At 38.6% G+C, this 14,848-nt stretch overlaps 2 protein-coding genes across 2 annotated transcripts; both read left to right on the top strand.

The window, feature by feature from the left end:
- Positions 1–246: 246 nt before the first annotated feature.
- CXCL6 (C-X-C motif chemokine ligand 6) lies at positions 247–1,694 on the top strand. The gene is made up of 4 exons (XM_059924046.1): positions 247–524; positions 685–817; positions 930–1,013; positions 1,382–1,694. The coding sequence occupies exons 1-4, from the start codon at positions 323–325 to the stop codon at positions 1,398–1,400; spliced, it is 438 nt and encodes a 145-aa protein (XP_059780029.1). The 5' UTR covers positions 247–322; the 3' UTR covers positions 1,401–1,694.
- A 10,991-nt stretch (positions 1,695–12,685) lies between these two features.
- On the top strand, positions 12,686–13,471 carry PPBP (pro-platelet basic protein). Its single transcript, XM_059924045.1, has 3 exons — positions 12,686–12,806; positions 13,107–13,242; positions 13,369–13,471. The coding sequence occupies exons 1-3, from the start codon at positions 12,686–12,688 to the stop codon at positions 13,469–13,471; spliced, it is 360 nt and encodes a 119-aa protein (XP_059780028.1).
- The last annotated feature ends 1,377 nt before the right edge of the window (positions 13,472–14,848 follow it).

Raw genomic sequence — 14,848 nt, 5'->3', positions numbered from 1 at the left:
CTCTGAGAAGGCTCTGTCCCCCAGGAGAAGCTGGCTCTCGCTAGCCCAGGCTGGCCCCGAGGATGAAATCTCCGCAGGACCGCTTCTCGCTTCCAGCGGGAGCAGCGCAGCACTCCGTCCGCCGCGGGGCGAGCTGACTCGTCCATTGCGGAACGGGTGCAGTCAGCTGCTCCCAGCCGCCCTCCCCAAACCCCACTGCCCAACCCCGCTCCACTCAGCCCCCTTTCCCCCGCCCCCCTCAGTCCAGGGAATTTCCCAAGCATCCCAAAGATTGAATTTCCTGCCGGGGGTGGGGGGGAAGGGGCGAGTGCAGATAAAAGGGATGCGGAGGACCCGAAGAAGTCACGGTGCCCTAGAGCTTCAAATCCCACCCCTTCTCCCTCCTTCTGAAACCCTCTCGCTGAGTCTCTTCGCCACTATGAGACTCCTACCCAGCCGCGCCGCCCGCATCCCCGGCCCTTCGGGCTCTCTGCGCTTGCTGCTCGCGCTGCTGCTGCTGACGCCGCCAGGGCCCCTCGCCAGCGGTGAGAGCTCACAGCCAGCCGGACGCACCGGGCGGGCGGAGCGGCCCCGCCTGCCAGGCGGCCGCGGCGTCCCGGGCGTGGGGAAATGTCCAGGGCGGACTGGCTGGGGAAGAGATCTCCCAGCAACCTGCCCATAACCGTGTCTCTCTTTCTACCCCAGCTGGCCCTGTCGCGGCCATAGTGAGAGAGCTGCGTTGCATGTGCTTAACCACCACACCGGGGATTCATCCCAAGATGGTCAGTAATCTGCAGGTGATCGCCCCAGGACCGCAGTGCTCCAAGGTGGAAGTAGTGTAAGTCCTCCTGCGCGGCGCTGTCCACTGTGACCTTGGCAAGAGGGATGTCTCCCCAGCCCTGACTTCAGCCCCCGCAGCTCAGGGACGCATCCTCCTTTTCTCTCTGCAGAGCCACCCTGAAGAACAGAAAGGAAGTCTGTCTGGACCCAGAAGCTCCTCTGATCAAGAAGGTCATCCAGAAAATGTTGGACAGGTACCTGTCACCTTGATCTTTTTGGTTTCTGAATGTCTCTTGGAGTGCGGACTTCTCAAAGTCCTTATTCTCCGCGTGGGATTTGACCACCACATTCCAGACCACGCTTAGAAAAAAAAAAGGATGTTGGGGAGAAGGGGCGAAAGTTGTTCTAGAATGTGCTGGGAAAACCCTTATCACAAATGTCATGTGTAATTGCCTAGGAGGTTACACAGAACTCATCACTGAGATGTATTTGTTGTTGTTACTAGAGACTTGAGTCGACCCTTTGCTTTTTATTGATACTCAACTCTGTTTTGAAAACAAGTTGGGGTAGACAGGTGTGTGGAAATTTGGTTAAACTGATGTTTAAATTCTTTTCCCAACAGTGGAAACAAGAAAAATTAAGAGAAAGGACCGTGCATTGGAAAAATTGCCCAGTTCTTCAGCAGAAGAGTTTTCTGGGGATCTCTGCACCCAGTGAAGACAAGAAGCAAGGGCTGATTTTCTCCAAGGAGTTGGGTTTCTGTATGAATTCCCCACTGTGAGAGAGAGATGAGAGGAGGGAAACTATGTTTGTCCCTGCAGCTTTCTGCTGAGTTTATGGTGTGTTTAGTGTAGTATTTCCTGCTCCTTATTTGCTGTCATTTTATCTGCTATGCTACTGAAATCTTTGGCAATTAACTAAATTGTGAATCAAGAATCACTGGTTGTTAATCTTTCAAGGTGACTATTGTATTCCTAGAATATAGTTCTTATAGTGCTATGGAAAAAGCTGTGTCTTTAATGTGTGAATGATATTTCATTAGAATGCTGTATATGGAAATAAACTGTCATTCTCACTCTTTCATGAAATAGGAACTACTTTAGTATTGTTTCTTGAGGAATATGTTAGAGAATTTTCTTACCCTTGACCCTGGTTAGCTATTTATGTTATACTGCATTAGAAATCTGGATGTATTATACAGTCATCTGTGTAGAATTTATTTCCTTATTTAGAATTTCTAAATGTATGAGTTCTATAAGGACTAATATATTCTTTTCCTATACATTTAGATATTTGATATCTTCCTAGTATGGCATAATGTCACGACTTACTCATTAAACTTTTGATTTTTATGGTATTTATTATCTAGTTTATTAGGAGTATTATATATCTCTAGTATTATATTTCTAAGTATATGTTTTGGATTGATGAAGAAGCTAGGAACTAGGTAAATTCCTTATTTCTAGTTTTTATAAAAATACATCCTTTTAGTTTCTTAAAAGTAAAGGCACATTGTAAAGCAATTATACTCCAATAAAGATGTTAAAAAAAAAAAGAGTAAAGGCAAACTTAACAATGATTTATACTTTGAAAGTTCTGAAAACATATTTGAGCTCTTTGAATATAAACTCATCATGCAGTTTAAAAAAAAAAATGCACTGCCCTGCTAAGATTTGCAGATGCTTATACTGTATCTTTTAAAGGTTTTGACCATTTTGTTACAAAGAATTACATGTGCATCACATTTACTATGTTAAAATTGCACTTGTTAAATGTGGTCTCAATGGTTTATGGTACTTCCTTTGTTCTCTGGGAAAAACAATAAAAGATTTTTAAAATTTACTCAAGTTCTTTCTTCTTTATTGTACTGTTACAAAAATGTTATTCCTCTTTAATTCTAAATTATTGTAAAAATTAACCACTCTCCTCTTTGGTTAGCAGAGAGGACCCTCATTTCCCAGTGTCCTTGCATTAGTTCAACCTATTTCCAAGCTCAATCCCCTTCCAGTTCCTCCTTCACAGCACCAACGATCTCTGGGTTCTTTAGAAAACACAAATAGATAAGCCTTCCTTACCTTAAATCCTTTACTGCTGCCTGTTTCCTAGACATGAAATACAAGTTGCAAAGTATGACAAATTAGGTTCTGTTTCATGACTCCTGATTATTACTTCAACTTCATTTTTCCCTAGCATCTTTGCAGTCAAGAATTCAGTTCCCTTACAGGGCGTGTTCTTTCCAGGTCCAGGCCTTTGCATTTGGTAGGGCCTCTACCAGGAAGGCCCTTCCCATTTTCTGTCTATTGGAGGAAGCTTATTCATCCTTCAGAGCTCAGTTCAAACAACACCTCCCCCATGAAGTTTTCCTTGGCACTCCCAGCAGAACTCGTGGTTTCCATTTTGATGTTCCCATAGTATCTTCTAAATATTTGAATTTATGTGACTAGCCAACATCGCATTGCTTTTACTTGCTTATAAGGGTTTTTACCCTACTCAGAGTTCTCCCAGAGCATCTGCCATATTTCGTTCATCTCTGCATCCCCAATACCTGATACAGATTGACTTTAATGAATTAATAAATTATACTGAAACTCAGGTTGTCAGATAGTGTCCTAAAATCAGTCACCTGGCTCATGGTAGGCGCTGAATAAATTTTAATTCCTTACCCTCTTTTCTCTTTCTTGCCTACAAGTAATCCTACAAGAGCTTTGGTATGTGCAGTCCCTTCAGCCTATAACACTGACCCCTCACTTTCTCCTGACTAACTCCCGTCCTTCCTTCAAGGCCAGTTTACATGGCACTCATGGCCTCTCTGACCCTTCCCCCCACTAGATGAAAGTCCCTTTTATATCCTGTCATAGAACCTTGTTCTTTCCCTTCATAGCATTTTGTTGCCAACATGACTGTAGAGCCCATAGAGACTATGTACATGTGGTCATTTATTTAGTGTCTGTTCCACCTTCACTGTAAGCTCCATGAGGGCAGGGCTATGTTTATGATGTTCACCTCAGTTCCTAGGACAGTGCCTAGCACATAGTAGGTGCTTTAAAAGATAAGTGATCTAAACAAGTCCCACTGTCTCTCTGGTATTAAAAAAGCAATTTCATGCGGATAGCTCTTTCTGAGGAAGAGCAAGAAAACAAAAGGAAAGAGACTAATCCAATTAGTATACATACATGCATCCCCCAATTGGATTAATATGTGATATATGCTTATATTAACATGTATTTGTATTTATTAATATATGCTAATATATTATTAACATATCTATATCTAACCTAAGTTATTCTACATCTTTTCACCTCTTTCCATATATATCAAACATCAGTTAGATTAATAAATGTTCTATTATTACATATTAATATATCTATGTAATAGAGAGAGAATGTATGTGTGAGAGAAACAGAGAGATACAAAGATATGAAAAAACCTAGAGTAGATTCAAAGAGATGAGTTTGCTGACAATTTTTTCAACAATATAAAAAATCACAAAATACCTCAAATTTTAAAAAAAAAATTGTTAAACATCTATGGTATTTTATTGCTCTCTCAAATAGCATTTTTTCCCTTTGAACCCATAAGTTATACACTAATCCTAAAAAAACAAACCAGTTACTATAAATGTTTGAATTATAAATTTCAGTGTTTTAAACAATCCCTGATTTATTGTAGCAGCCCCAAAATACTCATTAAGTGCCTGATAATAACAAATGAAAGCATATTAAATGCCTTTGGGATGGACAAAACATAAATTATGTGAAGAAATAAACATTACTGATTACTTCTTTATCATAATACAAGATGTTTGTTTTTCCCAGAAGCAAGATTTATAAGTTTAGTTTGTTTATAGATCAGAGAATAAGACCTTATTGTAATATTCTTGAAATCGTATTTGTCATCCTCATGCCATAATTGGCTGTCCTACAAATAAAATAGATCACAGTATATTACCAAAGTATAACCTATACAAGAACCTCAGTGACAGCTACTACTCACCAATCCCGCTGTTACTATTGATCTGCCACTAGCAAACTCAAAGACTAACATATCCAGGGGAAATTAATCTAATGTACATCTTCTAAGGATATACCTTCTATTTTCCTCCTCTAAATTCCTAAATACTATATTCACTCTGTTATCCCTCTGAAATTCATTCTCATATATGAAATCACCGGGAATTGAACAAAGGCTCAGCTAAAATTTACTCTATGTTACTCCCCCAGTCCAAACAATTTTCAATGTGAAATCAATGCCCTTCGTTCTACCAGACTTTCTTGTTTGCCTCTGGGTGTGACGCATTCACATAATCCTTCAGTTCCTGAAGATATGACAGGATCTCTGATAAAATATGACTCGTGGCTTTGTTTTTCTATCATAGTTTTAATTCTTGCATGAGGAAAAGAGTTGCTGTGGGTAATTCTCAGGTTGTTCATAACTTCAAAAGTCCTTCCTGGGTGTTACCAATTGAGAAATTTACCAGACAGAAGAAGCACCTGGGGATTTCAATTTGCCTCCCTGACTAAATCACGGAAGACAGGGAGAGTGCACATGATTCTGATTTTGGCTGATGGTCCTCAGTGGCTTTTAGTCAGCAAAATTAATATATTCCTGACAAGGATTGTTCATACTTCAAATATGTAAAGTGAAATAATGACATAGAAAGACATAGAGTTTAGGTGTAAAACTTTGTTTCTACAAAGTCGAGTCCAGTTTCTTAAATATTGAGAAATTGCAAGAACATCCCCTGCCCTCTGAAAAATCCATGTTCTTAATGGATGTGTTTCTGCTACCACATAAATATGTGATGATTATTTCTGACTCACCTCTTGGGTTGAACAAAGAGAAAAATAGTTGATTTGATTCACTTCCAGCAAGAGAGGCCAGTGATATTTCTTTGTAGTTTGTGGTGAAGTGCAAGTCAAAGCAGTTGCATTTCAAGTCTAGTTTTGAGTATTTTTAGCTACGTGACTTTGGCAATTTATTTAACCTCTCCACCCGGCAATTTATTTAACCTCTCCATCCCTCAGTTTTCTCATCTGTAAAAGCAGTACAATAATACCTATCTCTCAGGCAATAAAGACTAACCTGGAACAAAGTAGTTTCTTGACAAATGTTAGTTCATTTCTCAAGCCTCCTAATTCAAGCTCCTCTTTAAATGAGAAAACTGAGGGTTCAATCATTTAAGCACCCTTAATTTTTCTCATATTTATTACCATTCTTTATACCTATGTGTGAACAATTAATTTTTAGTGCGTTTAAGAAATCTTTTTTTTTCCACCAGTCTTTTTCAGGAAGCTTCTGGAAACAATGCATTCATATTCTCTATATATTTTCTGCCAATTATGTGCCAACATTATAAAGATGTATGATGTATTTCCCTTCTTATAAACATTAATCCATCAAATATCGGTATTGACATTTATTGGTAATCTTGTTTCATACTGGACCTTGTGCAGGATCCTTATGATATGGCGATTGCGAAGATGAGAACCTTTCAACCTAAGGTAAGGTCTTTTGGCAACAAATACACTCAAAGTTTTCTCTGACAAAGCTTTTCTTGAAAGCTGAATGAAAAGGAACTAAATATTTTTGGAGAGAGAAATAGTGTCTTAGGTGGCATTGCCTAGAATCAAACTCTGAGAGGAGATTTGCATGCAGGAAATTTGAGGAATGCTCTAAAAATTAACATCTGTCAGGAAGTAAGAAAGCAGCAGTGGGCAAAGAACTGCTGTGTGACAGAAGATTCGGGTGGTCCTGTGAGAAACTCTGGAGCTGGCATGGCTTTGCAGAGTTATTCTGCATTTTGGCAGGGAGGCAGACCTCTGAATCCGCCCATTGGCCAGCCATTAGATGTTGGCTACCCCTGGGGAGTGGGCATAGCTTTGGGTGAGACAGCGCCCTCAGGCGGTGAGCTATGCCCAGGGGGGAACGTTTGTTCTGCGTTATCTGCTGCCATCATTCCCAGCAAAGGAAGAAAGCTGTGGTGCCCCCTCCAGAGGATCCTGAAAGGGCATCCTGGAGGTGCATCATGGTTTCTGGGGCTGGGGAGGGGCGAGGAGGGGAGGAGAGGGAAGGAGCAGGAGGAGGAGAAGAAAGGAAACGGGATGGGAAGGGAGGAGGATGGAAGGCTCTTGTCTTTTATTGTCTTTTTCTCTCTTTCCTTACCCTTTCCTACTCTCCTCTTCCCTCTCTCTCTCTTTCTCTCTCTCCTGCTCCCTTCCTTCCTCCTTCTTCATTTATTCATGAGAAATATAACGATACTACTTAAAAGAGGAGGAAGAGCAGGAGGACCAAAGTGCCCCAGCAAACATCTCAGCCAGCAGCCAGCACGAACCGCCTCCCACGGGAAAGAAGCCAGTTTGGGCTTTTCAGCCATTCCAGTTGCCCTCTGACCACACCAACTCAAGTGAGCTCAGGCAAGATGAAAACAGAAGAACCCCTCATTAACACACAGAGTTATCAGAAATTACAAACCGTTGCCGTAAGCCACTAAGTTTGGAGTTGACTTGTAATGCAGTAAAAGAGGATCAAAAAAGAATGGTCAGGCATCTGATGTTCAACAAATGGTAACAATCAATATAATTAAAATAAAAATCCACAGGCTTGCAAAACTTTGCATTGTTCCTGTATAACAGCACCCAGGAAGATATTTCCCCATCAGCTCTTTCACCTTCCCCCCTCTCCCTCCACTCCCCACACCATGCCTCACCCCTGGATAAGATACAGCCTCAATTAAATTAGTGCCAGAGTATTTGAGGTCTGGATCATTCTTGGCCACTCAGAGTTATACAGAAGGCATATTAGATTTCAGCACTTATAGGAAAGCTTTTGTTGGCTAGTATTTCAATTTATTGATTAAAGTGCTTTAACAAACTGACCCTCCATTTTATCATCTCTAGGATCTTCTGTACCCATTGTTTTTTTTTGCTTGTTTTTTTTAACATCTTTATTGGAGTATAATGTCTTTACAATGGTGTGTTAGTTTCTGCTTTATAACAAAGTGAATCAGCTATACGTATACACATATCCCCATATCTCCTCCCTCTCACATCTCCCTCCCACCCTCCTTATCCCACCCTTCTAGGTGGTCACAAAGCACCGAGCTGATCTACCTGTGCTACGAGGCTGCTTCCCACTAGCTATCTATTTTACATTTGGTAGTGTATATATGTCCATGCCACTCTCTCACTTCATCCCAGCTTACCCTTCCCCCTTCCCGTGCCCTCAAGTCCATTCTCTACATCTGCTTCTTTATTCCTGTCCTGCCCCTAGTGTACCCATTGTTTTATTACTAATTTGTAGGCAGTGGCTTATCCCCTTCATATTTAGATGTCAGTTCAAAACATTCTAATTAATGCAGAATTAATATATGTTTTAATTTTAAAGGCTAATGTTCCTCCAGTGTCTCTAGACATTTTCTTTTAAAATAGCTAACAGATAAGTTCTGTTCTGAGTCTTAGAAAACTTGCTAGTTTCCTGAATGACACTGCTATTTATAAGACAATGACTTAAAGGAAAAAGAGATAAAGTAACTTACCACAAAAAAAAAAAAAAAAACAGAGTGACAAAGTAAGAGTCATAAAAAGCTGTCAAGTTATTTTTAAACCCAAGAACTTCTGACACTAATTTTCTAGCATTCTCTTAAGTTATAACTTTGCATAAAGTAACTTCTTTTGTTTGAGTAACTGATTTTAAAATATTTTTTACCCATTTCTGTATAGTCAGGTTATTCGTGTCGGTATTATGTTTCTCTTCATGGAAATCCAAGAAAATTATGCATGTGACAGTAATAGCAGTTAGCAATAGTAGTAGTAGTAATAGCAAATTAGTATTTATATCCCATTGCTTTGCACAAATATTTGAGATCTCACTTTTAAAAAAGAAGTAGTTAAATGACTAAGCCACACAGCAAAGAGACTTTGTAATGACTGGCACATAGTAGATATTTAATATATATTGAAATGAAAACTAGCAAAACGTTATTTACCTCAAACGCTGACTAATAGGCTTGTGAAATTTTAGTGACTCAAGAAATGTGTTAATACTTCCTCACAAACCGTGCTGTCGATGTGTCTTTCCTGACAAAATACACTTGTTGATTAAGACAATGAGTTGGTGATCGTGTGCTACATGCCTACCTCTTTCCTGGTATCAACTAAGTCAAGTAGCATCATTAGCTCAGAAGACTTTCCATATCGTTTCCCCAAAAGGATTAGGAACTTTTGACTAATCTTACTAAGCGAACCAGGCAGGAAATGTGGATAGTGTTTGTATGGGGGTCGGGGAGGGGGAAGCGTACAGTGAAACTCACAGATATAGTAAACAGTACGTGTTGCAGAGGGGAGAGGTGGGATGGACAGAAAAAGAACGATATGATGAATAATGCCAAAAAACTTTATATCTTGCTGTGGAAATGGTTTTGAGCCTATGGTTGAATACAAACGTATCTGATTTGTGAATTAGCAATAGTTTAATCACAATAATGGGGAAAGGCTATACCGTCATCACTCAGGAAGAACCAGAAGGAAGTTTGCTCTCCTGATTCTGTTTCCTGTTGAAATTCTTTCTATAATTCACTTCACATGGTCACTCTTAGAAGGATACTAATTTTTTTCAGCTTAAGATTTTCCTTAAGCTTACCTGCTAGACTATGAATTTTGGGGTTGGGAGAGGTGGAAAATCAGGTTAATTTAATATGTTCTACTGCTAGACTGTAAGTTATAAGAAGAAAACAAATGAGGTGGAGAAAAATAAGGAATACATTGTAAAACAGGAAATAAGAACTTAAGTAGGCATAGTCAGTAACTGCTAAACAACAGGAAAAATTGGCTTAAATTTTTTTAAAAGTTGGAAATCATTTACTGTAGTCATTCTTTTGATAAAAAGTAATCTTATATATTTAATATTTTAAGAGTTTCTTCTAAAATTTTAAAGGTATAAATAAATAAGCAAAGAAGAAAATGGGAAGTTTGAATATTGTGTAAGATTTGGACATAGTTGTAAGAGGAAGACAACCTGTGTCTGGGGCCTCATCCTTTTTGCCCAGCCTTCCAAATCACCTTTTTATACCACAGGTACTTTGGGCCATGTGAAGTCTAATTTGAGAATTGTGACTGACTAGAAATGAAAATGAAACTTTCCTTTAGTGATACATATTCATTGATTTATTCACTAACACTGTTTAGCTAAGACCTCCTGTATATTGCGTTACCTTACACATTATAAGATACACGAGGCCTTCAAAGAAACCTTGGACATGCCTCTGTATTCAAAAGTGTACAGGGGGGTTTCTGTGCCCATGAGTCTAGACTTTCAGATCGTCTAACCATTGTTCTACTTGTGCATTTCAGTTAATATTGCTGTGCATTAAAGAATAAACAAGTCCTAATGTCCAAAACATATTAAAAGTAGAGGTAGTAAAATAATCCCTTTATAAATGCTCTTTTGTTGTTTTTTAGGAAGGGCTGTGTCTTCTGGGAGTGTCTATGTTAATCCACTTCTTAGAGCTAGATGTAGTCCTGTACTTAGTCGTTGAAATGCTGGTGGAAGGGTAAGAGGAAGGGTGAAAGGAAGGGATCTTGGCTAATATCTCCATGTCTAGAAGACAGTTTTAGGTTATAACCATAGGTCTATATGTGCATTTTTGTAAAGTACCTATGTTTATTGTGGACAAGGTTCATTCTTTACTTTGCAACATCTAAGCTTTTTAGATGACATGAGGTGTTGATGTAGGATAAAAAGTAGAGCTAGTGAATTAACCAATTTGTAAATATCTTTGTTATAGTTGATTTAAAAAAAAAAGCAGCACCTTGGACATGGAATGGTTAAACTGTCTCAGAAATATACATCAGGACTCTTTCATTAGGTTGGCAGAAGAGGGACAGAAGGAAGTATAAAGGGAGGGATGTATGTGGGTGTGTTCATATTTATATTTTGATGATAAACATTGATGTGTGTGCATCTCTTGGCTGTGCTATAGGAACATATTGTTAAGTAAGTCAATGGAAACGTACCTTCTTGCTAATACTTTAATTGTTTAGATCAGATAATGAATCCTCTTAGAAGCATTATGCTTTGTGTACTCTGTTGTGTTATGTCTCATTTTTAATTGAACATTAAGGGAATGTAGTATTTTAATCATAAGTCTGCCAATATCTGTCTAGAGGCCTGTTGCCATTTTTGTCTTTTATGAAATTTGTATTGCCAAGAAAGGCAGGATTATATTTTTTTCCTTCCAGATTGAGTTGGTGTAGTGTATTCTTGGTTATAAAAATACTCATATAGCTGTGGGACTTTGAAATGGTAAATATTCATGATGTGTGAAAAAGCATGATACATAACTGTAAAATCTGAATTACATAAAAATGGATGCTTAGTTGTGTAGATACACAAATGAGACTTAGAAGGACACATCAAACGGTAAACAGCTTGTGATTATGGATGACTGTTTTTTGCTTCTTGTGTTTTTCGGTTTCCTATTATGCACACGTTAACTTTTAAGAAATAAACGTTATTTTAAAAACCTTAAAAAAAAGTGTACAGTCCTGTTGAGGAAGCAAGTCTCATAGATGGGGCAGAGATCCAGACAATAGCATATGCAAGCCAGTATGTGATGTGCAGGTCTATCTCTGCATAGCTGCAGGGCTTTGTCATGTGGGGTTTCAGATCAAGACCCTTAATTGGTGTCTGAGACTTGAAGAATAAAGACGTTGCTGCAATTCATATAAAAGTTCAAAAATGGAAACACCTTCAAGGTCACCAATGGGACAGAAGTTGAACAACAAGAGCCCATACTATAGAATGTTACGCAGACATTGAAAAGAATGGGGAAAAGTGACACTGAGGTAACATGCAAGGATGCTGAAGACATATTTTTGAAGGACAAAAGCTATATAATAATCCCATTTATATAAAAAAATCTATGTCTACCTCTCTATATGTTTATCTCTATGTATTGCGTTGGCCAAAAAGTTACCCAATATTATGTGTGTGGCTCTATGTATATGTATATGTGTGTATATAAATGTAGAGAGAACAGAAAACTAGTGCCAAATTGTTACCAGTGGTTACCATAGAAGACCTGGAATGTGTAGTAATGATGAAGAGGAACTTGCATTCTTTATCCCACATACATCTGCAGGTTATGAATCTTTTATAGTGAATTGTACTATACATTTCTCAGCTAGATTAATAATGAAAAATAAAGCTGCTGGGTCTTGTTTTCTAGGGTATACTCAGATGATAGAAAAAAGTAGTTTATTTTATAACAGAAAGGAGGATGAGTTTGCTTCTAGTTTCTGGATAAAATTACAAAAGATAATATATTTGGAAGACAGAAAGAAGCCCATAAACTAATACGCAAAGTGAGACTTTGATGGTAATTGGCTCCTATTTTATCCACATACTCCAAACGAATCCCAATACTTATCAACAACCAAGATAGGAACATCTGCTTTCCTTGGCAACCGGAAAGGGAAGATAACTCTCTTTTCCAAGGGCCACATACTTATGCTTTCAGATACACATAAAGTGTCTATAAGGCCTCTAAATTGCATTATAGGAAAGGCAGGGCATATTACATAATTATACAAAGAAAATATATGTAATATTTCAGTCTGGCTCTTGCCTAAGGAGAGTATTAAATATGTGTAAGGGAGATGGGTATTGAGAAGGGGGGAGTGAGAGTGTGCAGGGATGCTTAAAATGAAATTTAGCAGGAATTTGACTTGCCTGGCATTTATCTGGGTTGGGCACAACTTGACCACTCTTACACATATATTACCACACACCCTCACTTCCCCCATCCCTATCCTTTTTCTCCTTACTGGCCTTGAGGGAGTGTGTATAAAAGACAGCAGGAGACCGTGAAAAGCGACTTAGCTGCAGACTCCCAGGCTCTGGGAACGACTCTGACTCAGTCTTTTCCGCCATGAGACCCAGAGGCAGCACCACCCCCTCCTGTACCAGGGCCATCCCACTTCCTGTCCTGCAGGTGTTGCTGCCGATGTCACTGCTGCTGACCACGCTGGTTCCCTCCACCACTGGAGAACGTAAGAGAAACTTAGGGAAAGCGGAAGGTGGAGTCTCTGTTTCCCTGCACCTGAGGCTGCTTCTGCTGCAGCTGTATCTGGGGGATGGACTGTCCCGATGCTCCTGGGACCGGAGAAGGGCATTATATGAATAACTCTAAATGGAGGCGCTGCACTCGTGTGCCAGGAATTCTGCTAGGGTACTTTACTAAAGGTTTACCTATCAGACTTGCAATGGCCTTGTGAGAGAGAGGTACCCATCAATAGGGAAGATCCTTGAGACAATCATGACCACTCATAGAATCACACCTTCCACCCTAGCTAAAAGTATGGATAGAATGCTGTACGTTGAACTTCGCTGCTCATGTGTGAAGACCACCTCTGGCATTCATCCCAGTAACATCCAGAGTTTGGAAGTGACCAGGGCAGGACCCCACTGCTCCAACGTCGAAGTAATGTAAGTCTCTGCTTCTGCAGTATTGCCTCACTAGGGAAGCCCTTCACCTCCATCCCTACCGACACTGTTGGATCCCTTCTGATAGTGTGCCAGGATGCTCTCGGATAATTCTGTTCTCTCTTGCAGAGCAATGTTGAAGAATGGGAAGAAAATCTGCCTGGACCCAGAAGCTCCCAGAATCAAGAAAATAGTCCAGAAAATATTGGAAGATGGTGGGTCAGCTGCTTAATCTTTTCGCTTTCCGTCAAACCATTTTATCTCCCAAGAAGGATAAAAGTTTGAGGTCTTGGCTTTCTAGAGTTCTGATTTATCCAGGATAACGAGTAATACTGTATGAAGCTTTGGATATGTTTTCCGTTCTGTCTCAAAAAGTCACATTTTGTTCTGAGATGGCTGATTAATAGATGACAGAGAGAAGATGAAAGTAAGCATGGCCAGGGTGTAAGATAGGCTCAAGGATGTATTGTACAACAGGGGGAATAGAGCCAATATTTTGTAATAACTGTAAATGGAAAGTAACTTTAAAAATTGTATAAAAATTTTAAAATTAATAAAAAAAGAAAGTAAGCAAGGCTAGTTTCAAAATACATGGTTTACTCCCTAACTCTTGGCTAAATGTGGTGCTGTGTTTTGCATTTCCTTCTTTAAACATTTCTTTCCAAATACAACCGTGTTAACTTATCTTGCTTCACTGTACTGTTAGACCGTATGTGCCCATGATGATTCCATAATGGTCAGTGATGTTAGGAACCACACAGGGCCCGGCATGGAACGCTTGCTCAATAAATGTTTATTAATATATTTAGGCACTTTAAATAATGTTTTTCATTGTCTTAGTCCTAGGATGTCTTGTTTCAAAACATTCTCTGAAAGATTTTTCTAATGTTTATTTTAGCCTGCGAATCATAAAAATAATAAAGCTGTAGAATGTGAATCTTGTAAGCAGTGGTTATTTACTTTAAAGTGGATATATTTAATACCAGTAGAGCAAAAAATATATGATGATATATGATATCATATATATTTTCAATAATATATGATAGTATTTTCAATAATAATAATAACACAGATTCTACTTGGTGTTGAATGTTTTACCTTAACATGTTTGTACACATTTGCATTTACTAAATATCTAGATGGTAACCATTTCAGTATGAGAATCAGCCTTGCAAATAAACACAATAGAGAACTTAAGCTTTACCAGGCTACTAATTGTTATTTTACAATCAACAGAACTTTCTTTCATGTCTAATCCCTTAAATTTACACCCACACTATTCTTAAAGAAATATTAACATAAAATCAAATTTATTACTGCTTTGTTGTCATATATTATTCCATTTAACAGAATTATTAGGGAAAAAAGCCTTACTTATCTTTTTATTTTTTTAAACTTTGGTATTTAACAATATGGCCAACAAAAGTCACTAACTGATGATACGTGCTATTTTTAATGTACTATAGTAATAGCTAAACTTTATTAATAATTATTAATATTATGAGTTATATTAATAATAAGATTAATATTCCAGACAAAATAATTGTTCTGCATGCATTACAATTAAATAATTGTAAAGAATTAAATAATTCTTACAAGATAGCTATGA

The sequence above is a fragment of the Balaenoptera ricei genome, chromosome 5 (assembly GCF_028023285.1).
Source record: "Balaenoptera ricei isolate mBalRic1 chromosome 5, mBalRic1.hap2, whole genome shotgun sequence".
Classification (NCBI taxonomy): domain Eukaryota; kingdom Metazoa; phylum Chordata; class Mammalia; order Artiodactyla; family Balaenopteridae; genus Balaenoptera; species Balaenoptera ricei.
Note: the sequence above shows the minus strand (reverse complement) of the source record. Positions and strands in the feature narration are given on the sequence as shown.